Below are 25,088 nucleotides of genomic sequence, written 5' to 3'. Positions count from 1 at the left end.
ATGAGAAAGACAAAGACAGCATCAAAACTGCTGACCAATCAAGTTCTACGTTCGAATACTTGTACCTATAGTTTACTATTTTGATTTTTTGTAAAGGATATGAAATTTCATTTTTTAGTTATTTTTTTAATTAAATTTAGTAAATTATTTTGAGTGCTTGCAGTAAAATTATAGGTATATATATAAATACTATTAGAACCAATTGAATACAAAACCTAAGGTTTCCTAAATATTTTAGGCGACAATCGTCGTCTTTAGGTACGTGCAGGAAACGTAGGAAACGGTAGGAAATGCTTTTTTTTAATATACCTATTTTTTATTTTCTAAAAATTATGTTTGACATTGATAGGTATTCATGACCACACTTTAAGATGTCACCAGGATGTCACTTTCAGATGTTGACGTTTCTATATTTTGAAATTGACGCACTGTGTTCTTGTGCGTGATTTGCAATTATTTACAAATTATTGTTCCAAAAATAAACAAAAATGGTAAATTCTACGCATATTTATTACAAACAAATAAGACATCGTAGCAATCAGGCCTCGTCTAATTTTTTTATGGTTTTAGTTTCAGTTCGGGTTCAATATGTTTCACGAAATAAGCAGGCCATTTAACATGACCTATAGATGTTATTCTGTCTCTATGTTACCAGGGAATGAACGCCAGGATGTTGAAAGGGGTGGAAAAAGTAAGCATAATAAAAAAATAATTTTCTTATGTAGAGCTTTTAAACCATATGGTGGATCATTTCATTTATATTATTCTTTTTTCAGTTATTATGCCACCATCAGCTTTGGAACAATTAACTAGATTAAACATAGAGTATCCTATGATTTTCAAATTAACTAACAAGAAAACAAAAAGAGTTACGCATTGTGGTGTCTTGGAGTTTGTCGCTGATGAGGGAAAAGTTTATTTACCACATTGGGTAAGCAATATAGATTATTTTTAAGGTCATTCTTTTATAACAGAGTGTATAATGCTTTTTCTACTATAATTTACTATACTATTTCTCAAATGACAATTTTTTAATATTTGTATATTGTTATCATTTTTCAATAATTAAACATGGTCCAGATATTATTTATTAAAACTTTATTTGATTAATTTCCAGATGATGGCCAACTTAGTACTAGAGGAAGGAACACTATTACAAATAGAGAGTGTATCACTGCCAGTTGCCACATTTTCTAAATTTCAACCCCTATCTGAAGATTTCCTTGACATCACAAACCCTAAAGCAGGTAATTATAAAAGTATACTGTGTTTTTATATGATATTAGTTCGGCCGCTTAGTTTCACACATGGATAAACCTGCATGCAAATTCAAGTATGTCTATAGCATATATGTAATTCAAGTACATAAGTGCCCGTCCGATTAGGGCCCTTCTGGCCTCCTCCACTCAAGCGACAGCTCAAGCCGAGGTTCGTGGTCCCCGTCAAGGGGGGACGCCCTTGTGCATGTCGCTACCAGGGTGAACCTTCAGTTCACCCCCGCGTCCGCGTTAAAATGTAGAAGCCCTTCTGGCTAACATTGAGAAACACCTTACAAAAAAAAAAAAGTACATAAGCTACATCACTATCAAGTATCATCAAAATCTGTACAGTGGTTTTCCTATTAAAGAGTAACAAACATCCATCCTTACAAGCTTTCACATTCATTTGTATGTGATTAGTTATAGATCTCTTGAAGTGGCATTATATACTCTTGAAGGCTTTTGGAATCAGAAACATATCTATATTACACCTTTATTGTTTATACTGATTATTTTTAATAACATTTTTAGTGCTGGAAAACTGCTTGAGGAATTTTTCATGTCTCACAACTGGTGATGTGATTGCAATCAAGTATAATTCTAAAGTGTATGAGTTATGTGTCTTGGAGACAAAGCCTGGTAATGCTGTTATCATCATTGAATGTGATATGAATGTAAGTGTTTTAATTATTATTTTATTAACATGCTTCTTTATAATGAAAGTAATACCCTATGGTAAATAATGTATTGGGATTTATAATGGTTTTCTACAGAATTATCCTGAAACTATTTTGTTATGAGGATCTCAAATAAATTCAAACATAACTGCATTAATACAAAACAAATAAATTGAATATATCATACATTTTCCAAAACTAAGAAGTACTAGAGAACTGTCTCTAACTTGAAACAAGAAATGATAATCACTACATGGTATAAAACAAAGTCGTTTCTCTGTCCCTATGTCCCTTTGTATGCTTAAATCTTAAAAACAATGCAACGGATTTTAATGCGTTTTTTTAACAGATAGGTTGATTGAAAAGGAATGTTTTAGTAAATAATTTATTAGGTTTTAGACAAAGCTGGCGAAGCCGGAGACTGTAAGCTAGTGATTTAATATATTATGTACAGAATCGTATCATAAAAACAATTTTCAGGTTGAATTTGCCCCACCAGTTGGTTATAAAGAGGAGGAACACATTCCAAGACGTGACAGGAATACGGAATCAGGTATGGACGAGGATCCAGCTGAGATGATGCCAGAGGCAAGTGGCTTTGTGGCCTTCAAGGGTGAAGGGAACAGATTGGATGGAAAGAAGAAGAAGCTGACCAGTGAGAGTGATTCCGAACCTCAAGCTTCTAATTCCAGACAAGTGAGTGATATTGAACTTAATAATTGATCAAAATGATTGGCTTGTTATTAAAAAATAAGAACAGGTCTTAGTTTTAAATTGGCTTGTTTTGTTCCTTGTTTTTATAACTTTTCTATTATAAATATATGTTTGATGTAGTAACATCTTAATGTTGAAAGAATATCAATTTCATACTTATGAAAAATGTTTTTGTTTTCTTTATTTAGAATTTATTCTTTATATAGAAAGTGTTTGAAAATAATTATAATATTATTTTACAGCCATATGTTCGAGGCATACCAGACTATGATTATGTCATTGGTACACTGAGATTCATCAGAAATTCTCGGCCATCCAGTGCTAAGGAAGAGACTCCAGTTGAAACATTCCAGGCTTTCAAAGGAGAGGGATTCACACTACGGACAGCTAAATCAAAGAATTGAGAATTTAGTTCAATAAGATGTGTTGTATGGAAAATTATTTATAGTGGCTAATTTTAATAAATACTTTAATAATAGATATTTTGTTTTTATTTTCTGTAATCTATGTGAATTTACTTCAGGGAATGGGTGATTTATTAATAAAAAGTTTCTTATAAGATAAAGATTTATTATAATTTAAGTTTATTACATACTTGCTAAGATATAAGAAAATGCAAACATGGTTCAAGTCATGGATCTCCGCGAGCTTTCTGCAATGATATTATCAGTCATTTTCATCGTAATGTTTAGTGAAATAAATTTATTAGTGAATATTTCTGTGTAATACTGGATACATGATAACATTTTGATTCACTCTAGTTTACACTCTAAACTTAATTTCCAAAAGCAAAATTTACACTTTTGACACTTTTGCTGTATTTGATAATACATATGAGTCACTTATTTATAAAATTATATGAAGAGATAAAATATAACAAAATAAAATGCAGATATCCTAATTTCTCATCCTTATTAAAAGTAATACAAATAATACAAATTTGGAATTGTATGAACATCACATATAGCTAACTGAAGAAAGATTATCCTATTCTTAAAATCTCTTTAAAAATTCTTCTGAGCAAATTCTTGCGCGGGCGTTGACAGCTAATTTCATTTCACTTATTTCCTTATCAATCTCTTCCATGAAGTATATAACAAAATCAACGAGTTTATGTTTATACATTTGCTCTGTATGGAAATTCGTAATGAGGAAACTGATATGATATCCATCTACCGGTTTCCGTCGCAGGACGATAAAGTTTTCCGCTCTCATCATCATAAAGCGCATAAACTTTTTACACAAAATCTTTTCAATCTCATCGGCTTGTTTAATCATTATGCTTATTCGTATTGAATTGATCGATGATTCAATGAGCACTTTCTCATTGGCATTCCGTGAAATGATGACTGGATTCAATAACAATTCTTTGCTTGTACCAACCTCTACCTCCGGTTTATTATATCTTTCAACAACTTGTGATGAAAAATGATCTAAACACATAGCAGATGTGAGAGTATGGCGAACCGCCGTTAAATACGGTTTTAAAGTGGCCGACATTGCTTGCAATTTAAAGAAAACCTTCTCTAGCCCACACTTAAAGATAACACGGATTCATTCGAAAAAATTGAGATTTGCTTCAATCGTAGGATTTCAATGTTGTATGATGTCATTTATGACACTGACAGAATATTTTTTTTAAGCTTTTTGCAAGAAGATACAAGCTCTTTGATCCTTTCTATATTCTGTAGTCTTTGAGTCACAATGTTGTTGAAAATCGGTGAACTCTATTGCCTCCTCCACACTACTCGCGAAGTTCCTCGGCGAAGTACTCGGCCGAAGTTGACTGAAGTCCGCGGTGCTACACTACACACTCGTTCAACTTCGCGAGGAGCGCATACGTTCATATTTAGAACGAACTTCAGGTAACTTCGTGCCCTTTGACTCGGGCGCAAAAACTGACAACAAACGGAAGTCGGCCGAGGCGAGGTAAAGTTGGACGAAGTAAGCCGAAGTGCCTCTCTACATTATTCTATTTGTCTAACCTCGTTCAACTTCGCGAGTAATGTGGAGGAGGCATATTCATTTGAGACAAGATTTGAGAAAAATAACAGATGGAAAAATTTCAATATCAATTGTCATCTATTTTTTTTACAAATTCTCTAAAATAAAATCTATTCATTTAAACTTTCCTAATTTACTGAAACACCAATATAAAATGTCTCTTTTAGTGGTTTAGAAAGTTTTAAAAGTTAGTCTTTCAAATCTTAATTGATAAACTTATTATTTTACCAATTGCCTCGTTGCTAATAAAAAAAAAAACATAAGTCTTTTTTAGTCTATACTTTTTGGTATTAACTACTATGTCACAGACAACTGGGCAAAATAATGGCGGACGATTCGTAAAGTGACGCAAGCGTAACGTTTTACGGCATGCGTTTGACTATTAATTTGCAAGGAACGGTTATTATTTTATTACTAAAGATATCAATAAACACATGACCGATTAAAGCAGTGCCCGTTTATGCTTTAAAATGGCGCGCGAGTTTGATCATCTCTTCAAACTACTGATTATCGGTGACAGTGGTGAGTGGGCGAGGCCTATGTGTTCTGATGATATTGAAGTTGATATACTCTCAGAGGAAATGATGGTTGGAATAATTGCTCTGTGTTTTAGGTGTTGGCAAGAGTTGTCTCCTCCTGCGTTTCGCCGACAATACGTTCTCTGGTAGTTATATTACAACAATCGGTGTCGATTTCAAAATAAGAACTTTAGAAATAAATGGTGAGCGTGTAAAGCTTCAGATATGGGATACTGCAGGCCAGGAGAGATTTAGAACGATCACAAGCACATATTATAGAGGAACTCACGGTGTCATTGTTGTGTACGATGTCACTAATGGGGAGTCTTTTGCTAATGTCAAAAGGTGGCTCCATGAAATTGAACAGAATTGTGATGTTGTTAATAAAGTTCTAGGTAAGCTGTAGAAATTATTTGTAGGTATTGAAAACTTGTTAATATAACTCACAAAGTTAGTCTCTAAAGAGAGTCCATTTACCAAATATTGGTTTGAATAAGGAACTAAACCATTGTGTTGTTTCCACAAATTGATAAACCTACACAAAAAATGCAATAAGATAACATTAACAATGAAGTAAATTTTCCTCTTATTTTATTAATTACTCATGACTTTTATCATTTGATTTAACTTTGGTTTTAAATTTGCAATATTTAGTCAAGTTAGATAATAATTATGTTGCCGCTTGAATCTGTTTAAAAGTGATATTACTGTAGTAAAGCGTTTTAATCAGATTTAGGTTCTAAAGTTATAATTTATTTTTCTTATTAATATTGATAGTCCAGTTCAAATTTATTAACTATTAGCAAATGCCTCTTGTTTATCTTATTTATTGATGAGCTTTGCTTTCCTTATGTCTGAATATTATAATTTATCAATATTCTATCAATTAATTTTATAATTTAACTATAATGTTACATCTGCCTTTTTTCAGTTGGTAATAAAAATGATTGTCCATCAAGAAAAGTTGTTGTAACAGAAGATGCCCAAAGGTTTGCAAATCAAATGAACATACCACTGTTTGAGACCAGTGCTAAAGAGAATATTAATGTTGAAGAAATGTTTCTTACCATCACTAAAATGGTAAGGTTTTAAATGTTTTTATACGAAGAATACCTTTACCATTTTATATACCATACCATTAATGTAAGAATGAGGAATTAAGTAGCGCTGCTTACTAAACTTATATACTTAACTTATTGGGATTTATTACAACTTATGGGGCTTACTTACTAAATAGTTGATCACTATTTAACTCATAAGGAAAATTATTAAACAATGAGATAAATATAAAACTATCCAATAACAGGATAATTTAATTCATTTCATTTTTAAAAGCCTACAAAATTAATTATTGAATGTGAACCTAAATTATGAGAAAAATTTCAACAAAATAATATGTCTTATAAAATATGAGTAGGTGTTGCCCAGACCTAATTTAACTTTGGTTCACTTGTATGGCTTCTAATTGTGTATATCACATGTTTTGTAATCTTATTAGAGCCAGCAACTTTGTCTCCGCAACTATTTTATCTCTCCCATCAATTTGTATGGGGAGTTGCATTGCTACGTGCGCACACTTTCATACTAGCATGGGTGGGAGAGACAAAATACATAGTTGCGGAGACAAAGTTGCTCGTGCACACTACCTCTTAGACTTTCATTTATTTGGCTATATATAAGTATCTTTGATTACTGTATGCATGAAAAGTAAAAAGCTCTGGAGAGAACATGATGCTTAACTTTAATAGATAACATGTGTTTAGTAAAAATCTTTTTATAGATTGATGAAGTAAACAAACCTTTGTCCCTTAGCTTTGGGAGTTTGTTTAATAAACAACACCTTAATTTTTTTACAATCATAAGTTTAAAAAAAAAACAGTTAAGAAAATTTTTCATTCAGTTTGCATTTGGAATAATAGAATTGAAGAGAATAAAATATAATTTGCTGTTTCCTTGAAGTTTGATCATCTTCCTAAAACAGATTGTTTGAACAAAACATTCAAATAATTAGGCATTTATTCTTATGAAGTCAATGCTAAAACGTGTCATTTTTATCTGTAAAATTTGTTGATGTTGTTGTTGATTGTGCATGTTATTTATTAAAATTGTCAATTTCAGGTACTAAGATCGAAATTGGAAATGAAGGAAAGGCAAAATATCACAGCAAATGATACAGTACATTTAAAGAAGAGTCACAGAACAAAAAAGAAATGTTGCTAGTGTTTGCACACATTGGCACTAAGCCAGGGATGTCGCTTTATAATGCTCAAATGTTGAGATGTTGCACAACCCTAGCAGGACTGGTAGTTTGGCCATGTAATGTTTACCAATGAATAAACCTTCAAATGCATATAGAATCATGAAGTGTTGCTACAAAAGGTTTTAATTTTTTTTTAATTTCTAGTGAATTTTTAATCTTGGTATTTGTTGATCTCTTAAGAATAAAATGAAATATGTTATTTTAGCCAAGTCTGTTCTGTATTTAGATATTATTTAATCGACAATAGATGTAGAGCTGGGTTGCACACTCTCATGGTTTAGGGCATGTAAGACATGGAATCTTGGACTCCAAATATTACATTAAGATATTGAATGCATAGTTACAGTATGAATGTATTCCCATTATCGAAATTTATGTGAAGGAGTGTCATGTGTCGAGAAATGTTGTATAAATGTATACCATTAATTATTAATTTTAAAATTATTTTAATATTATTCCAATTTGTATTGTTCAGTACATGCTATTAACTAGTGTCATCACATAGAGAAAATTAGAACAATAGTAGTATTAAAAACTTATTGTTTTATGAAAGTATTATATTTAAATATGTAACATAAGTTCTTTATTTGTTTGGTTCGAATGCCAGTTTTACCAGGGACCTAATAATATAATCTCTAACAAAATAACAAGTTTATACTTTGAATCCAGTGTAATAAAGTGAGATCATATTTATATTTTTTTATTTAAAATTGGCAAAGTATAAAATTTATTGTCTAGAATGTGTAATAAACCAAATTGAATGAATATGTTATGAAATGTGTATTTTTATGTCTAATCTTATAAAACATTAATAAGTTATGCAACAACTCTTCAAAATATATTTTACTTATCCACCATTATGAATTGCCAAAACCTAGAGCTATTACACTTTTATATTGCTTTCATTTTTATTATATTTCCTTCTTCCATTCCAAACTATCAACGTACAGTTGGAAACATTTGACACTTATGTAAATGCATTTTATTATTTAATTAAATACTCTTTTGTATGTGCTTGTTTTTATTGTGGATTAAAATTGCGAATAAAGCGGGACCGGTCTAACTTGTATGAAGTTCATTATCTTCTATTTGGTACTCATATTAATTTATAAGATATATTGTTCATACCAGCATTTTAAAATGTAAATAGATGATATATTTTGCCCATAATAAATGAAGTGTTTTAATTTTACTTCTTTACCTTATTATGTATTATTCCCATGTCATGATGAATAATAATAACGCTATAGTAAACATATCTCCGGACTTAAACATGACTAGACCAAAATAAGAACAATAATTGAAATTGGATCTATCTAATCTAATCTATCAGGACGAAAATCGTCGATAGCAACCTTTATTGATAAACAAAAACGACGTGTGGCACTCGGGGACTGCCGCGGTTTAAGCTATTGCATGCTCAGGAGCGGAGCAATGCGGGTGAAACCGCGGGGAACAGCTAGTATAGGTATATTTTTTAAATAATTATATATGTAATGACTTGAATCAATAGAACAATAAAAATTGAAAAGATATTCTTATGATTCATTTGTGGATTCCTTGGTGGATTCCAATTTCCACAGAACCAGTAAAAATGGATTAATTATTCTACAACAGTTTCATTTAATACTTTTGTCTATGGTAATTATTGTCTGTGTTTCAAATAATAGACTAAAGATCGCAACAGACATTGACATTTATTCAAAGAATCATTTATTAACTTCAGACTTCAGACTATTTGACATTTCATTTCGGGATATTGGATTTTACTTCGAGGATATCGAAGAAAAATACAAAAATGTCCCTGTTTTCAACGCTGAATCGCTATGTTTTCAAAAGAACATCTACATTTGCTTTGGCTGTAGCGGGAGGCGCTTTCTTCTTTGAGAGAGCTTTCGACCTCGCCTCTGTTACGATTTTTGAAAGCATCAACAAGGGAGTAAGTAAATTGTTATGTAATTTGTATTTTTCTATTACTCTTCAATTAATTAGATTATCAGAGGATTATAAGAGTTTTAATTTATACAAAAAAACTAGCAGTAATATGTGTAGTTTTTAATTACCCCAAAATTTTTAGTGGTTTGATATATTATAACCTTGAATTATTCAGAAATATTTTAATGTGTTTAATGCCCAAGTTAATCCTTATGGCTGGTTTACACATATTAAGTTGACAAGTAGTTAACTAAATTGTAACATATTTTCCTCTTTATTTCATTTATATTCATATTTTCCCTCTACTGCATCTACCAAAACCTCACTAATTAGGTACAAATTTAAACACATAATTTACGACTTTTTTGCCTTTTTGATCGTTCATCCTGAGTTTACCAAAGAGCTTAACAACTAAATATGTTTGGACAGCTACATATATACAAGTGTTTAAACCAACCATTATTTATCATGAATTTTATGTGGCCAACCGTTGAAATTAAAAGCAGTCATTTGGGTGTGTATATACATTTTTGCATAGAGGTCTTGCAATTCCAAGTTTTATAATAGACTATTTGATACTAGGATAATAAGGATATAATAAGGTTCATTTCAATCATATTAATTAATTTAAAGAATGAAATGACTGAAAATGGTCACCTTTTTTAAAAATGGTGAACAGATAAAATTATTAACAGAAAAAAATATTGCATAAATATGTATATTTAGAATGTATGTAAAAATAAGAACATAAAAATGTGTAACAACTGTGTCTTCTAATAATATTATTTTTCTTTGCTTTCAGAAATTATGGAAAGACATCAAGCACAAATACGAGGAATAAATAAAGAAAACCAACAATGAAATACATTAATTTATTAGTTACAATTGTAATTTAAATAAAATACATTAAGTTTATGTCTATATTTTTATTACACTTTAAAATTAAACACTTGACTAGATTCCATCTTCTATTTTGTAACTCAATAATTTTATATATTTATTTAGGAAACAAAACAAGCCAGAAACAACAATATACTTTTATTATTAACATAACATATTATATTCTGTTTTTAGTTAACAATCATGTTTAAATTCTATAATTAAATTTTCAACTGTTGAAATCATAAGGCAGTCTGAAATTTAAATTAAAAGCAATACATGATTATTACAAAATGTTAACAATACTACATGCCTTGTAATAATTAAATTCAAGAGAGATTCAATCACTGGAACATTATAAAAAGTCAGATTCCTTAAAAGTTATGTTTTGAAACCCATATGAAATTATAAATGTTGGGGATTTCTATCTGAATCCATAATATTATAAATATGGAGTCATCTTTATCAATACTGTCTGTACTATTCTGTCTGTCTGTTCTAATAATTGTACAAACACATTTGTTTTGATTTCAAAATGAGTTATTAGAAATCATTACTTAATTATTATCAAGACAATATTATTATGAAATTTGGATATTATGAATTTACAGTCAACCATTTTTAATAGGAATTCTATCAAAAACAACTCTAGATTATAACAGTAAATTAAGAATATAGTCGTAACACATAACATAGACGTAACACCTAAACTGAAAAAGGATATGAAATAAAATTCATAAATAAATAAAAAATGCATGGGATGCGGTGAAAGAACAGCTAGTATCTTTTCACATTACAAAAATAGATTGAATTCGAAGTTTTTTGTTTCATTGGCATTTCAATTTTCGAGATTATAACTCCCGATTTTCAATAATGTGGTAACAATCAGAGTAAACTCTTTAATTTATGGTCATTTAAGTTGTAGTTAAATATAAATACTAACGGTCTTACTAATAAAATGTTACCCATTCGCTATTCAATGGATTAGTTATTGCAATAACCTGTCTTATTTTTATGATTGATGTTTCATGTGAGCAAGAGCAGGACACAGCTATGGTAGAAAATGGTTGAAATTTATCCATTGTTTAACTTTTTATTAGTAGGCCGTTAATAGTTAACTTCTATGATTAGTATACATAAATAATAATAATTATCTTGAATTAATTCTTAAAATTATAAGATTTCATCATACAGATCCATAATTAAAAAAATAAATGTAACATCAGTAGATAAGTATTATAAAAAACAACTATTAATCATAATTAAATCAGAAATAATCATATAAAAAAGATAATCACTATTAAATTCTAAAATAATTAAGAGGAATGACTTCCTTATATATGAATTGTTTTTTTTATACCTAAGAAATAATAAATATAAATATATTTGTTACAATTTATAACTACTAAAAGCGTTTCTTAAGGCTATCACGTAGGTAGTATACGCGCATGAGATATGTGAATACTGTAAACTAACCGATTTTATTTCTACATAATATTATTATGGCAAAGGAATGAATTATAAAAAAAAAATTAGAGGTGTCAACTGTCAAGGGAGTCCGGGATGGAACGAAGTTCTATGAGGAAGAGAGACAAACAGAGAAACGCGTGCACACCGCCGCGCACGGCTTACAACTAGCAAAGTGTCGTTACAACTTTTGGTCTCAATTTTTTCGTCTAGCCCCCTTTCGCAACGCGCAAGAAGGAACTTCGTTCCAAATCTTTATTGGCTGCAATACTGAGCAAGAACAATTATTGAAAAGGAATAACTAAGTATTTTTAAACACAGCGAATGTCATGAATGCAAAATTGCCATAAGTATAAATTGAACTGAATTAGTATTCAAAGATGACGTTTGAGTTATTTAAAAATTTAAATATCTTTATCAATGTCTTGACTAATAAACTACTCTGTAGTCGAAATATATAAATCTTTAATAATATACAATAAATAATAATTAATACAGGCAATTCCGATATGCCCCAAACAAATGTTTATAATTTCGAGCTATAGTCCAAAGCCAAAGATATATTTAAGTTCATTTAAAATTATCTTGGATTTTCTCCTATATTATCTTTATTTCATTACTATATGTACCAAAATACATTTTTTGCCATTCTCTACATTTTGGCCATTCCTGGATATTCTACAAGGAAAAAGCGTACATATTAGTATAACTACTACAATGACGGCTGTACTCATTATCCTCTACTAGTGTATTAGCGGAGGAGGAAGGGAGTACTTTACTATACCAACCGTCCACATGTTGGCTAATGCTGGATACGTTACAAGGAAAAAGTTATAATTTTCCTTTGTTGTTCCTACTACTTGGTACTCCTGTGCTGTACTCATTATCCCCTACGTGACTGTCAGCTGTCAAAGAGAAGATGTTCCTTTCTATACCAATCCATTATCAGCCATTATCTACTTTTTGGTCAATCTTGGAAAAGTACAACACACTACGAGGAAAAAGGATGTTCATACCACTATAATTTTTCTATTACTTGGTACTCTTATGACGGCTGTACTCATTATCCTCAACGATATTATCACTAGAGGAATCGCGGAATTCCTTACCATACCAATCCATTTATAGCAATTCTGAATACACTTTAGGGAAAAGGGGAGTTAGAATGTTCCTTTGGCCCTAATGTTCCTATTACTTAGTACTCCTATGGCGGGTATACTCATCCTCAACGAGGGTATCAGCAGAAGAGGATGAGGGAAGGGATCGAGGTTGGAGGGGGAGGGGAGTATCATGGCGAGGCTCTTCTGCTAGAGCCCAAATGATATCCACTAGTAGTGGCTGTGCTAAGTTCCTTATTGCGTCTTGGTGCGCCACCTAGAAGAAAAATTGGGTTATATTTATGTTTTAAAAGTTTTTGAGTAAAAACAACTCGCTAACATGCAATTGATCTCATGACATTTTTGATGGAGCTGGCAGCCAGTAGTCGAGTTATCTTTTAATTAGGAAGAGACAGAAGATTGCAAAGATTGCTTTTCTATTTGTGCAAGTGAAGTTACGCAGAAATTCTATTACAGCACGGCATTTATTCGATTTAAAATCTTCATATAAAGTTAAAAAAGCAACACACATGCAAACTAAATAAAAAAACTATGTATTTACGGCTACAATTATTATTGTTTACAGGTGAATTCCTCGAATTTCCAATTTCCTCAAAAATAAAGTTAAAAATTTATATAAAAACTAATACTAACCAATTCAAAGTGGTGCACGATCATTTTCAACGCATACTCCTTGATATCGGCCGCACGCATTCTGTCCGCCGCTTGTAGTATTGCTAGAACATTCTCTGGTGACACGTTGCTCTGTAGATTGTGCTTACAGAACACTTGCAGGCGGTTGTTTGTGAATCCTGTTTAAATGATGATGAAAATATTTATACTGAATATAATGAATATAAATATATTTTTGAACTAAGTACTATTAGAAAAATTTCAAACGAATATATGAATTGATAATAATTCAATTAAACTTCATTTAGAAGCATTTTTGAATCGTATAAATACGGAAAGAATTATTTACCACGTTTTTTTCAAAGAATTGATTAGCACTTAGTTAGCAAGTCCCTATTTTTGTAACTTTGGTTAATTTTTTCTTTACAAATAACTCGTACGAAATTAATTTCTGTTACACAAGAAAAGGGACTGGCATACCTGGCCTCAAAGATGTCTAAAAAATAAAAAAAAATCTAACAAAAGTATTAAAAATATACATCTGTATGCTTTCAATTTCATTATATCATATATGTATATTAAATAAATTACCATAATAAATAGGGGCTTGGAAGAGATAAAGCGAGTCCTCTGTTGGCATGTTGGTGTCACCATAGTAGATGTATCGCAGCAGCGAGTCGAATGCCTCTTCAGATGGCACCGTATCGCAGATTTGAATCTGTTTGACAGTTACTTATTTAGATGGTATGAAATACTGGATAAAAGAAGTAGTCATAGAGTTAAAACGCTTAAAATTGAATAATGATAAATTCTAAAAGACATTACGAATATTTCTATGTAAGACATTTTTATGAGGGTAGGTAATTTTTAACCGACTTCAAAAAAAGGAGGAGGTTATCAATTCGGCCGGTATGTTTTTTTTATGTATGTACACCGATTACTCCGAGGTTTCTGAACCGATTTTCGTGATTCAGTGTGAATAGAAACTTTGACCTATAAAACATAAGAATGGAATCTATGATCAGCCTCAAATAGAACAAGGAAAACTTAAATACATATCTCAAAAATCTACAAAAAACTCACATTAACAATATTATCGTGCGGCGAGAAAGACCTGAACATAGCCTCGAAGTACGCAGCCCTTGCGGCCAGTATGGACCTGTGCGCGGGTCGGGCTCCCCCCCCCACACGTAACTTCACGTCCGCCAGCTCCGCGCCGCCGCCTGACACGAACACGCACATGTCCTGCTCTAGGGTCGTGCCTGGAATGGTTTTTTTTTTGTTAGTGGCCAGTTTGAATATTCATTCTAAAGAAATTGATAGCATAATTGAGCGGATGTCTAATACGAAAATACACAATATGTCCTGAATGTTTTTTTTTGTTGGTGGCCAGTTTGACAGTTTGATAAAGATTTTTTTTTCCTGTTATGGGATAAAGAAATTGTCAGAATATTAATTGAATAGCATTGTGCTTGAAATGTTTTTTTTTATGGCCATTTTCATTTTGGCATAGAGAATAATCAACTGCGTAACCAAACTTGTGCTTGGTTTTATTAATTCATTCTCACTTTACGAATTTGCATAACATAATAAAACTCATTATTGTTTGTGCTGTTATCGTTAAGGTGATTGCTACGATCTGTTCCCAGCCAATGTCCCGCTAGATGGCGCTGAATTCTACATTTCTAGTTTATTTGAGTTTTTGCGTAATTGGAAAAGATTAAGGTCGTAGGAATAGTCATGGCGATTACTGAATATTATATTTTATTTAAATATGTCATATCATTGCCTTAAAATCCACCCAATTCGGTAAAACCATGCGTTTTAACATCTGTCATTGCATACAGGGTCGTTTACACACACAGACGTATACAAAAATGATAAAGATTGAACTCTAGATGGCGTGAATGTAAAACAAGTTTGGCGTGTATGTATTTGAGTAGTTAGTAGCATATTATATTCTGAATTTCTGATCCATGCCTATTCACTCAAAACTACCTAATAACACTAATGATTTGTAACAGTAAATTATTTCAATAGGTAGGTATTTGAACATTTCCCAACAAGACGTAAGAATAATTATTCGTAGGTATACAAGATACAATAACAAATCTAATACACTATTTATTATTTTATTATTTACTAGCGGTCCGCCCCGGCTTCGCCCGTGGTACATGTTTACGTTTTCTCTCCATAAGAAGTAAGAACCATCCTCGTACTTCAAGGAATATAATAAAAAAAGAATTATCGAAATCGGTTCAGCCGTTCTCGAGTTATGCGCTTACCAACACATTTTGCGATTCATTTTTATATTAGACTAGCGGTCCGCCCCGGCTTCGCCCGTGGTACATGTTTACGTTTTCTCTACATAAGAACCATCCTCGTACTTCAAGGAATATAATAAAAAAAGAATTATCGAAATCGGTTCAGCCGTTCTCGAGTTATGCGCTTACCAACACATTTTGCGATTCATTTATATATATATAAGATTATGTGAAAATAACCAGGAAGGTGAAAAACATATTTACGAAAACATAGTAACATATGGCTGTCGCTACAATAATTATATTTCAATTTTATCTTTTTATACCTAGTAGAACTGGCCGACGAATAAAAAAAATCGTATTAGAATACAATATATTACGGAACAAAAAAAGGATTGTAACTGAATTAGGTAGGTATGTTTGTTTCTGGGCGCACCGTTTTCGACGACGCGACGCGACGCGCGACGTAAGCGTATAATAGGTATAGGTACCTACTTTGCTAAAACAAACTAATAAAATTGTGTGTCTGTCTGAAAATTCGGAAAAGCATATTTTGCAAGTTTGTGATTACTTTGATAGTTTACCGATTTATAATAATTGTAATTGTAATTGTATAATATATAATTTGCAATGTGGTGAAATTTCATAAAAATCACGGGCCAATTTTTTGTTTTGAATCCCACCGAAAATATAATTGCGTTATTAGAATAATTAATTACTATACCTACCCACGATCAATTATTACAATATAGTCTCAAATGCATACTAGAGAAATATTGCAATTTGATTCAATTAAAATGCATAGCATACAAAAATAAATTCACAACACAAGAAATTCCGCGCGCAAATCATAGCGCGTGTCAATGAAATCAAGAATGTTTTATATCAAGCCGACGCGGACGAGCGACGACGCGACGCCGAACAAAAGTACCTACGACGGACGACCACGCTTCGAGTTGCCAAACACACAGCCAAACAACAATAATGAGTAATAAATTGTTTACAAAAAAAACAAGTTTTCCATTTTTCTGTATGAGTAGACAGAACTTCAAAACGCCACCTGCTACGGTTTATATTATGAACGATGGTTATAAAAATAAAAGTTATATTTGTTGGTGTAAACTATTTTATTGATCAATAATTTTGGAATTTAAAACTGTCAACATTGATTACAATAAAACGCAGTTTTATTTTATTACACTATTGTTTTTTTATCAAAACATGTATTTGAAGTACCATATAATATTATGCTGATCCAAGCATTTTTACTCAAAACTAATATCACTAATGATTTGTAAAAGTAAATTATTTCAATATACATTTCATAAACATCAAGTAAGAATAATTATTATTATTCCTACCTACAACAACAAACCTAAAACACTATTTACTATGGGAAAATAACCAGGAAGGTGAAAAACATTATATTATTATTTACGATTTCGACGCACTCGACTTTTAGTAAAATATAGTAGGTAAACATAATATTATGGTTTTGATTTTTGCTACTAGTATAAGAAAACTGCGTGTTCAAACTACTTGTTTGTCTGTCTGAAAATTCGGAAGTACTTTGGTAGTTTACCGATTTATAATAATATTGTATATATCGTTGTTTAAAAAATATTCAAACACAATAAAATATGATATACTGATTTATCACTGGTTTCAGTGATGAACTGATGAGTCAATGTTAGCCACTATACTTTCGTCATACGTGTGTATGATTGATGTGATTTGCAACGTGGTGATATTTCAGAAAAATCACGGGTCAAATTGTCCCACCGAAAATATAACTGCGTTATAAGAATAACTATACCTACGATAAATTATACATAATACAATATAGTCTCAAATGCATACTAGTGAAATATTTTATTTAAATCAATAAAATAAAAAAAAAATAAAAAATAATAATAATACAAAAATAAATTCACAACACAAGAAAATCCGCGCGCAAATCATAGCGCGTGACAATGAAATCAAGAACTTTCGAGCCGACGCGACGCGACGCGGACGACGAAGGAGCCTAACAAAAGTACCTACAATCATAGGCGGCTCGTGACAAAATTGTATGGCCGTGTTCACTTGAAATAAAACAACGAAAATAGGTACCTACAATAGCGTTAGCAGTACAAAAAAAATGAGCACCACATTATAAATGTCTATTTAATATTTATACACTAAAAATTATAGAGTATTTCAAAACGAATTCAATTATTATTTAGCAATAATTAGAAAATCCCCGAATTTGCATTCGTGATCGTATTCATAGTGTTTGTCTACACTAATATTATAAAGAGGAAAACTTTGTTTGTTTGTTTGATTGTAATGAATAGGCTCATAAACTACTGGACATTTTACCAATGTTTGCAAGTTTGTGATTACTTTGATAGTTTACCGATTTATAATAATTGTATACTTATATCATTGTTTAAAAATATTCAAACACAATATGATATAGGTACTGATTTATCACTGGTTTCAGTGATGAACTGATGAGTCAATGTTAGCCACAATACTAATCACTTTCGTCATACATGTGTATGAACTATGATTGATGTGATTTGCAATGTGGTGAAATTTCATAAAAATCACGGGCCAATTTTTTGTTTTGAATCCCACCGAAAATACATATATTACTAATTGCGTTATTAGAATAATTAATTACTATACCCACGATCAATTATTACAATTTACAATATAGTCTCAAATGCATACTAGAGAAACATTGCAATTTGAATCAATTAAAATGCTTAACATACAAAAATAAATTCACAACACAAGAAATTCCGCGCGCAAATCATAGCGCGTGTCAATGAAATCAAGAATGTAATTTATATCAAGCCGACGACGACGCCGAACTAAAGTACCTACAGTACCATTTACCTTCAGTGTACAATACAGTTTACAGACCTACGACGGACGAACAATAATGAGTAATAAATTGTTTACAAAAAAAAACATAGTTTCTAAGGTCATTAGTTTTATTTTATTTTATTGTTATTTTCTTTGAACGATTGGAAATGAAATTACTTAATTTTTACACAGAACTTTGATTTATTAGAATTATGCTCATTATGTATATAAGATAACGAACGCGAATGCACGACATCTAGCGCGTCTTATGTCTAAACATCGCCTTTCGTTTAGACATTGACGCGCTAGATCTGTAATAAGTATATAGTCTATGCGCTAGATGTCGTGCTTTATGTCGTGTTTCGCTTGGCAAAAGTCACGCACACTACTGTAGAAGTGTCAAATTTTTCCGGTATTTTACTGTTGTTTTTCTAAGTAAATATTGTAAATTATTGATTAAAAAGGTCGAACGCGCACACATTTCATTATAGAGAAGTGATAAAATGATTAGTTTTAAAGAAATAGTGTCTGTGTTAAGTGTTTAGAGGTAATCAAAAATGTATGGAGGGACGGTCGGAACATCCACCTTAATAAAAAAGATAAAAGGGATTTGTTGAGAAATTTGGCAAGTGGATTTATGTATAATTTCTCTATGGTGAGTGGGTAATCTATGGATTGTCTATGGTCGTAATATCTCAGATATTATGATATTTACCAATAATCTCATCATCCACATCATGTTGCGCAGTGGCCGGGTTCTTGCTGGGCGGCTGCTGCCTGCGTCGAATGACTTCCACCATCAGCTGCTGCTCCATGCGCTCAAACTCCGCCGACATCACGATCGGCGTGAAGTTGTACTCTTTTACCACGAACCTGGTGATAGTTTTCTAGTGTTATTTCTTTGAAAAACGTGTTTTTATTTATACAGAAGCTTATTTATTTGTTATATTTTTCTGATTTGTATTATTTTATGCAAAATATCTACATGTTGACCTTAACCCTTCAATCCTTCGTGATCCTTCATGTTCCTGTAACACAAGTTGGCGCGTAGATAGCGCGTGCAAAACCCGCGTAGCGATTCTCGTAGCACAGATTGACGCGTAGATAACGTACGTAGCACCCGTATGCTTTTTCGAAACGCTACTCACCTCAAACAATACTCCTTGATACAATGCAAGCCCGCCTGGTGCGCGGCGTGTAGCGCGGGCAGCACGTTGCCGTAGCACAGGTTGGCGCGTAGAAAGCGCGCGCACAGCCCGCGTAGCCGCGGTATGCTCAACCGTAGCGCAAGCCGTAGCACCTCCATAACTAGCAGAATCGTCGCTGGGGATGCGGGGTCTTCATCTGTAATGAGTTTTCAATTAAGTACCTTCATTTTCGAATAGATAAAAAAGGCTTCTTTCAAACTTTGAAAAAGTCTGCAATTTAAATTTTATTGGCTTGGATGTTTGATGTTTTTGATCTTTATTTGTCGTATCTAAAATCAAAGATGAGGAAAGTTATAAAATGTTATATTGGTCAAGAAAAAAGTGAATAAACAATAGCTTCCTACCTTTTTCAGTAGGATCGATCCGATCTGTGTAAATGTAATTCAGCACCATGCGGAACGCCTCTGGTGTGGCCTCTGGTAATATGACTGTGAGCTGCGGACGAGATTTGTACGAAAATTCTTCTTCTGCTTCTTCTTCACCGGATGCAATGCGTTTCGCTAGTTCTTCACGCGCTTCCCTTTAAATAAATTACAAATATTGATTTATTAAATAGGCACTAGAAATAGAAAAAAAAAAAACAACTAAAATCAGTTCCTACGACCTTAATTTCGACATATCTCTAGTTTGGAAGATATCTATATATATAAAACTCAAAGGTGACTGATATAGTGATCTATCAACGCACAGTCCAAACCACTAGACGTATCGGGCTGAAATTTGGCATGCAGGTAGATGTTAGGACGTAGGCATTCGCTAAGAAAGGATTCCCCGAAATTCTTGCGGGAACAGGGAAACACGGGGATGCACGTACAAAGTCGTGGGCGGAAGCTAGTTTTAAATAATACGCGCGCGTGTGTGTGTGTAACTTGTAGAATTTCAAATCATCACTTGTGAATCAGTTTTTTAAGTATATGCAACATAATTGATTGGAAATTGGGAATTATCCTGGAGGTATCATATGGGGGTATCCACTCACTTGATCTTGGCCCGCAAGTACTGGCTGCGCGCGGCGAGCATCGCCTGGTGCGCGAACACTGCGGTCTGCTCGCCGCCCACCAGCAGCGTCACGTCGCAGAACTGCTGCGACCTGAGGATGCGCCCGAAGTCGTCGTGCAGCGTGCAGCGCGGGAAGTTCGATAGCTAATAAGTATATGGGAATAAATTAATATGCTTTATCTGTTAACCGATGCTAACATTGAAGTGTGGTAAGTTATGTTACTGTAAGGCCCAGTTTCATCATGCTCTGTTAGTTAGTTTAACATGCTGTTAACTCTTTTAACGGATCATTAATGTAAGGGAGTGTCCTTTAAATTTACTGATATTTTTTCAGTCATGTCACACAATATACAAAAGTTATCACTGATGACATAATTAATCAAGTATCAATTAATTTACACACACTTCATTTTATTTTCATAACTATTAAGTCATGAAAAATAAATTCATTATTTTTTAATTTCAATTTTATAAACAAGTGCGAATTTCTAACACATTTTATTTAAGTGACTTACCTGGAAACGATAGAGGTCGCCACTTCTAACATTATTATCCACAGTACCACCAAAGATGTATAGAGCGTCACCCATCACCGCGCCCGCGTGGAAAAGCCGACCTGACGGGATCTGCGAGTCAGGAGCTGGGTTGACCACCGACCTATAAAAAATAATGTATGTCTTTAAATACATAATGAAATTACTCAGCAGCATTCAATACCTAGTTATTATCACATGTGTGTTTGAATATTTATTAACTGACTTTCTAATTTTTTTCTTATATCAATAAGAATTTTCTCAAATCCATCCATATGGATCTATCTCATTTGTTTAACTATCATGTCACCACCCTGATTCAACTTCTATTTTTTTTACAATAAAACGCTTCTAGAAAATCTAAAAAAAATACAACGGATATAAAGCCCACCACAGACTCATACACATACTGCGTGTTCAAGTCAAACCCACATAAAGCCCGCCACTCACCACATCTGCGTGTTCAAGTCAAACCCACATAAAGCCCGCCACTCACCACATCTGCGTGTCCAAGTCAAACACACATATAACCCGCCACTCACCACATCTGCGTGTTCAAGTCAAACACACATAAAGCCCGCCACTCACCACATCTGCGTGTCCAAGTCAAACCCACATAAAGCCCGCCACTCACCACATCTGAGTGTCCCAGTCAAACACACATAAAACCCGCCACTCACCACATCTGCGTGTTCAAGTCAAACACACATAAAGCCCGCCACTCACCACATCTGCGTGTCCAAGTCAAACCCACATAAAGCCCGCCACTCACCACATCTGCGTGTCCAAGTCAAACCCACATAAAGCCCGCCACTCACCACATCTGCGTGTTCAAGTCAAACCCACATAAAGCCCGCCACTCACCACATCTGCGTGTCCAAGTCAAACCCACATAAAGCCCGCCACTCACCACATCTGCGTGTCCAAGTCAAACCCACATAAAGCCCGCCACTCACCACATCTGCGTCTTCAAGTCAAACCCACATAAAGCCCGCCACTCACCACATCTGCGTGTCCAGGTCGTAGCAGTGCAGGTCGGAGGGCAGCGTGCTGTCCGCTGCGCCGCCGAACACGTAGAGATGGCGCGCGTGGTGCACCATCACGTGCCCGTAGCGACGTGCTGGGGCGGGGCCAGCGCTGCGGAGTAGGTGCTCCGTGCATACGCGGCTCCAACTGAAATGTAATGAGAAATTTATTTGAAATTATGGTACATATATTAAACATACATTGAATTATTGTTAGTTCGCGATATTACGCAGTATGCAAGCATAATAAAAAATATTGATTTTCTGTTGGTATGAATGCAAATGAATTATAGAGGAAAAAAGAAAAAATCCAATAAATTTTACTTACGTGTGAGTTTCGAAATCAAATTGGAAAAGCGCATTAGTGATTTTGGCGCCACTCTGTCCACTGAAGACAAACATTTTATTGCGTGCAACTGCGACTGGAAAGTTGCAGCATGTCGGGGGACATTCACCCTTTTGCTCTATGCGCTCCCACTGATGATTCTCACCCTAAAAATTATAATTAAATTTTATATAGTTATTGGTCTTTTAATAATTTACATGTATATTATAAAGAGAAAAGATTTGTTTGCTTAGTATGGACAAGCTTAAGACACAGCATCATTATCATTTATCAATAAGTTTATATCTTTAACAGGGTCTGGATATATGTAAAATGTACAAAATACCAATTGTATTTTTAATTACCACTAAATTACAAGTCCACATGTCATTCAATCTTGCGTTGCCATCATATCCAGCAAATATCCACAGTTTATCATCATACACAGCTGCACCATGGGCTGATCTTGGTACTGGCTCTCTATAAACAAATATCACTACATAGTATAAAACAAAGTCGCTCTCTGTCCCTATTTCCCTTTGTATGCTTAAATCTTTAAAACTACGCAACGGATTTTGATGCAGTTTTTTTTTAATGGATAGAGTGATTCAATAGGAAGGTTTTAGTATATAATTTATTAGGTTTAAGACAAAGCGGGCGAAGCCGCGGGCGGTAAACTAGTAAACAATATAAATCATTTGTTGAACAAAAAGAGAATTATAATGTATTTGTATGGGCTATCACCAGTCTCCTTTTTAGAATAAAACATGTTTATACAGATATAAAGAATAAAAAAAAGCAAAAATTTGGTAGCAGCAGAACATTATTAAAATTAATTTTAATTTGTAATCATTAAAGTACATACTGTCCTGTAAACTTCCACTGGACCCACTGTGCACTTTGAAACTTGTATTCAAAGAGATCATTCTTATTTGTAAGGTTCGAGTTGGCCAGTATATCTCCTGTGTAGCCACCAAACACAAACATAGATGAGCGATGCACCTGTCAATGTATTTTTCCACCTTATATAACTAAAGAAATAAACTTCACAAGCATAAAGAAATAATTAATTTCTCATCTAAATATAGATTAATCTATGCACTTTATTTCAGCTATATAATAATATATAAGAGAGTAATATGTTAAAAAATACTGTAATATCTGTATTGTACAAAAAATAGGTAAAAAAATTGTATACCTACTTTTTCTACAGTGTAATGAAAATACTGACAATATAAATTTTATATTTAAATCATGACATACCACTGCAGAATGGTGATATCTTGGAGCAGGTGGGGTTCCCATACATCCAGTTTTTGTCCAGGATTTTTCTTTTATGTCAAACCTTATTAAATCATTTAACATGGACTTTCCATTATCACCTCCAAACACATATATTGCATCTTTATAAGCAACTGCAGTATGTTTACTTCGTCTAAAAAATAAATAAAAATAAATAGCTGACAGTATGACTATTTTATAAAATATCATTAGTATAGAAGTTATAAAACAATAGATGTGAGAGAAAAAGAGGTTGTCCTGGTAAATAATATTTATTAAATTTTACCTGGCTCCAACAAATTCATAGCATTCAGACATCCTTTTCCATTTATGGACTGTTTCAAATGGTCCAAACTCCATTCTTAAACTTATATCCAGTTCGTTTGGATTGCGTAATTGCTCTGTTATCATTTTAGCTATGTTTTGCATCCTCGCGGATTTATCTAAATTATTGTAAAAATATAAATAAATATTTATCTTTTTCTCATGTCTCATGGCATTAGACATTTACAGTCAAATAACAGCAGACTGAGTTGAATGGTACAAAACTAGACCAATAGTCCGGATATTGGATTTACAATTGAGACCATCGTTATGATTAGAAAAAGCACAAAAATAAACACAAAAATAGGTCGTTAAAACATAGGTAGGCTAGTTCTTATAACACATATTCGGTTTTATTGATATAGAAACTTTATTGACTTACCCGAGGCTTTGAAAGAGGAATGTTGGGAAGACAGGGTGAAAGAGTTTATTTTACCTTTACAAATAAAAAAATATTTATCAGTGTTTTACAATGTTTTTATTTAGCAAGAAAGTGTTAGGTAGGTATCAACTTAGCTGACTGCTCTCAGCTCTGACAATTCTCATTTGACAGATTGATCATTGAATACAGATCCACAGACTAAAGAATACAAATCTGTGATACAATCAAGTTGAATCAAGTCCTCTGTACAGCATTTTTTTTTTGATAAAGCATTCCATTCACCTACATACATATGTATGGAAGACAAGAAGAAGAAAAGAAGAAGTCTCCAGAGTCCAGAGCATATCCTGTATAAAATGCTGTATAAAACTCATTTATTAGAGGTGAAAATATATAATAATATGATGAAGTATGATTCTGCTCTTAAAATTGAAACCCTAAGAGGTAA

The 25,088-nt window shown here is 32.8% G+C and overlaps 5 protein-coding genes across 6 annotated transcripts; 3 read left to right on the top strand and 2 right to left on the bottom strand.

Annotated features, from left to right (window-relative positions):
- Nucleotides 1-397: 397 nt before the first annotated feature.
- On the top strand, nt 398-3,130 carry LOC123700242 (ubiquitin fusion degradation protein 1 homolog). 2 transcript variants are annotated; one of them, XM_045647411.1, is made up of 7 exons: nt 398-491; nt 571-691; nt 777-931; nt 1,118-1,247; nt 1,791-1,933; nt 2,417-2,632; nt 2,893-3,130. In XM_045647411.1, exons 1-7 carry the CDS (start codon nt 489-491, stop codon nt 3,052-3,054), a joined length of 930 nt encoding a protein of 309 aa, XP_045503367.1. In that variant the 5' UTR covers nt 398-488; the 3' UTR covers nt 3,055-3,130. The 2 variants fall into 2 exon arrangements, with proteins under 2 accessions (XP_045503367.1, XP_045503368.1); XM_045647412.1 differs by lacking the exon at nt 398-491 and having other exon boundaries at nt 512-691.
- A 172-nt stretch (nt 3,131-3,302) lies between these two features.
- On the bottom strand, nt 3,303-4,253 carry LOC123700254 (actin-related protein 2/3 complex subunit 4). The gene has a single exon (XM_045647426.1). The coding sequence runs from the start codon at nt 4,148-4,150 to the stop codon at nt 3,644-3,646; it is 507 nt and encodes a 168-aa protein (XP_045503382.1). The 5' UTR covers nt 4,151-4,253; the 3' UTR covers nt 3,303-3,643.
- A 712-nt stretch (nt 4,254-4,965) lies between these two features.
- LOC123700252 (ras-related protein Rab-35) lies at nt 4,966-8,624 on the top strand. The gene is made up of 4 exons (XM_045647424.1): nt 4,966-5,176; nt 5,268-5,567; nt 6,104-6,252; nt 7,291-8,624. The coding sequence occupies exons 1-4, from the start codon at nt 5,125-5,127 to the stop codon at nt 7,390-7,392; spliced, it is 603 nt and encodes a 200-aa protein (XP_045503380.1). The 5' UTR covers nt 4,966-5,124; the 3' UTR covers nt 7,393-8,624.
- A 511-nt stretch (nt 8,625-9,135) lies between these two features.
- LOC123700257 (cytochrome b-c1 complex subunit 9) lies at nt 9,136-10,282 on the top strand. Its single transcript, XM_045647429.1, has 2 exons — nt 9,136-9,371; nt 10,170-10,282. Exons 1-2 carry the CDS (start codon nt 9,231-9,233, stop codon nt 10,206-10,208), a joined length of 180 nt encoding a protein of 59 aa, XP_045503385.1. The 5' UTR covers nt 9,136-9,230; the 3' UTR covers nt 10,209-10,282.
- Nucleotides 10,283-11,473: 1,191 nt separating this feature from the next.
- LOC123700229 (leucine-zipper-like transcriptional regulator 1 homolog) lies at nt 11,474-24,777 on the bottom strand. Its single transcript, XM_045647391.1, has 16 exons — nt 24,641-24,777; nt 24,221-24,377; nt 23,917-24,088; nt 23,519-23,655; nt 23,019-23,133; nt 22,657-22,820; nt 22,306-22,476; nt 21,286-21,427; nt 20,751-20,914; nt 20,116-20,291; nt 19,712-19,907; nt 19,279-19,436; nt 14,527-14,705; nt 14,035-14,161; nt 13,465-13,622; nt 11,474-13,087 (listed from the first exon to the last, which is right to left on the bottom strand). Exons 2-16 carry the CDS (start codon nt 24,361-24,363, stop codon nt 12,905-12,907), a joined length of 2,385 nt encoding a protein of 794 aa, XP_045503347.1. The 5' UTR covers nt 24,364-24,377; nt 24,641-24,777; the 3' UTR covers nt 11,474-12,904.
- Between the last annotated feature and the right edge of the window lie 311 nt (nt 24,778-25,088).

This window comes from Colias croceus, chromosome 19 (assembly GCF_905220415.1).
Source record: "Colias croceus chromosome 19, ilColCroc2.1".
NCBI lineage: Eukaryota > Metazoa > Arthropoda > Insecta > Lepidoptera > Pieridae > Colias > Colias croceus.
The sequence above is the reverse complement of the archived record's forward strand: the minus strand, read 5'-3'. Positions and strand labels throughout refer to the sequence as shown.

Coding starts and splice junctions, on each gene's coding strand:
- LOC123700229 (XM_045647391.1), bottom strand. CDS start 24,363: ATGCAAAACATAGCTAAAATGATAACAGAGCAATTACGCAATCCAAAC. Junction 20,915..21,285: donor GCGACCTCTATCGTTTCCAG/GTAAGTCACTTA, acceptor TATACTTATTAG/CTATCGAACTTCCCGCGCTG. Junction 20,292..20,750: donor TACTTGCGGGCCAAGATCAA/GTGAGTGGATAC, acceptor ATTTATTTAAAG/GGAAGCGCGTGAAGAACTAG.
- LOC123700242 (XM_045647411.1), top strand. Junction 692..776: donor TGTTGAAAGGGGTGGAAAAA/GTAAGCATAATA, acceptor TTCTTTTTTCAG/TTATTATGCCACCATCAGCT. Junction 932..1,117: donor AAGTTTATTTACCACATTGG/GTAAGCAATATA, acceptor ATTAATTTCCAG/ATGATGGCCAACTTAGTACT.
- LOC123700252 (XM_045647424.1), top strand. CDS start 5,125: ATGGCGCGCGAGTTTGATCATCTCTTCAAACTACTGATTATCGGTGAC. Junction 5,177..5,267: donor ACTGATTATCGGTGACAGTG/GTGAGTGGGCGA, acceptor TCTGTGTTTTAG/GTGTTGGCAAGAGTTGTCTC. Junction 5,568..6,103: donor TGTTGTTAATAAAGTTCTAG/GTAAGCTGTAGA, acceptor GCCTTTTTTCAG/TTGGTAATAAAAATGATTGT.
- LOC123700254 (XM_045647426.1), bottom strand. CDS start 4,150: ATGTCGGCCACTTTAAAACCGTATTTAACGGCGGTTCGCCATACTCTC.
- LOC123700257 (XM_045647429.1), top strand. CDS start 9,231: ATGTCCCTGTTTTCAACGCTGAATCGCTATGTTTTCAAAAGAACATCT. Junction 9,372..10,169: donor TTGAAAGCATCAACAAGGGA/GTAAGTAAATTG, acceptor CTTTGCTTTCAG/AAATTATGGAAAGACATCAA.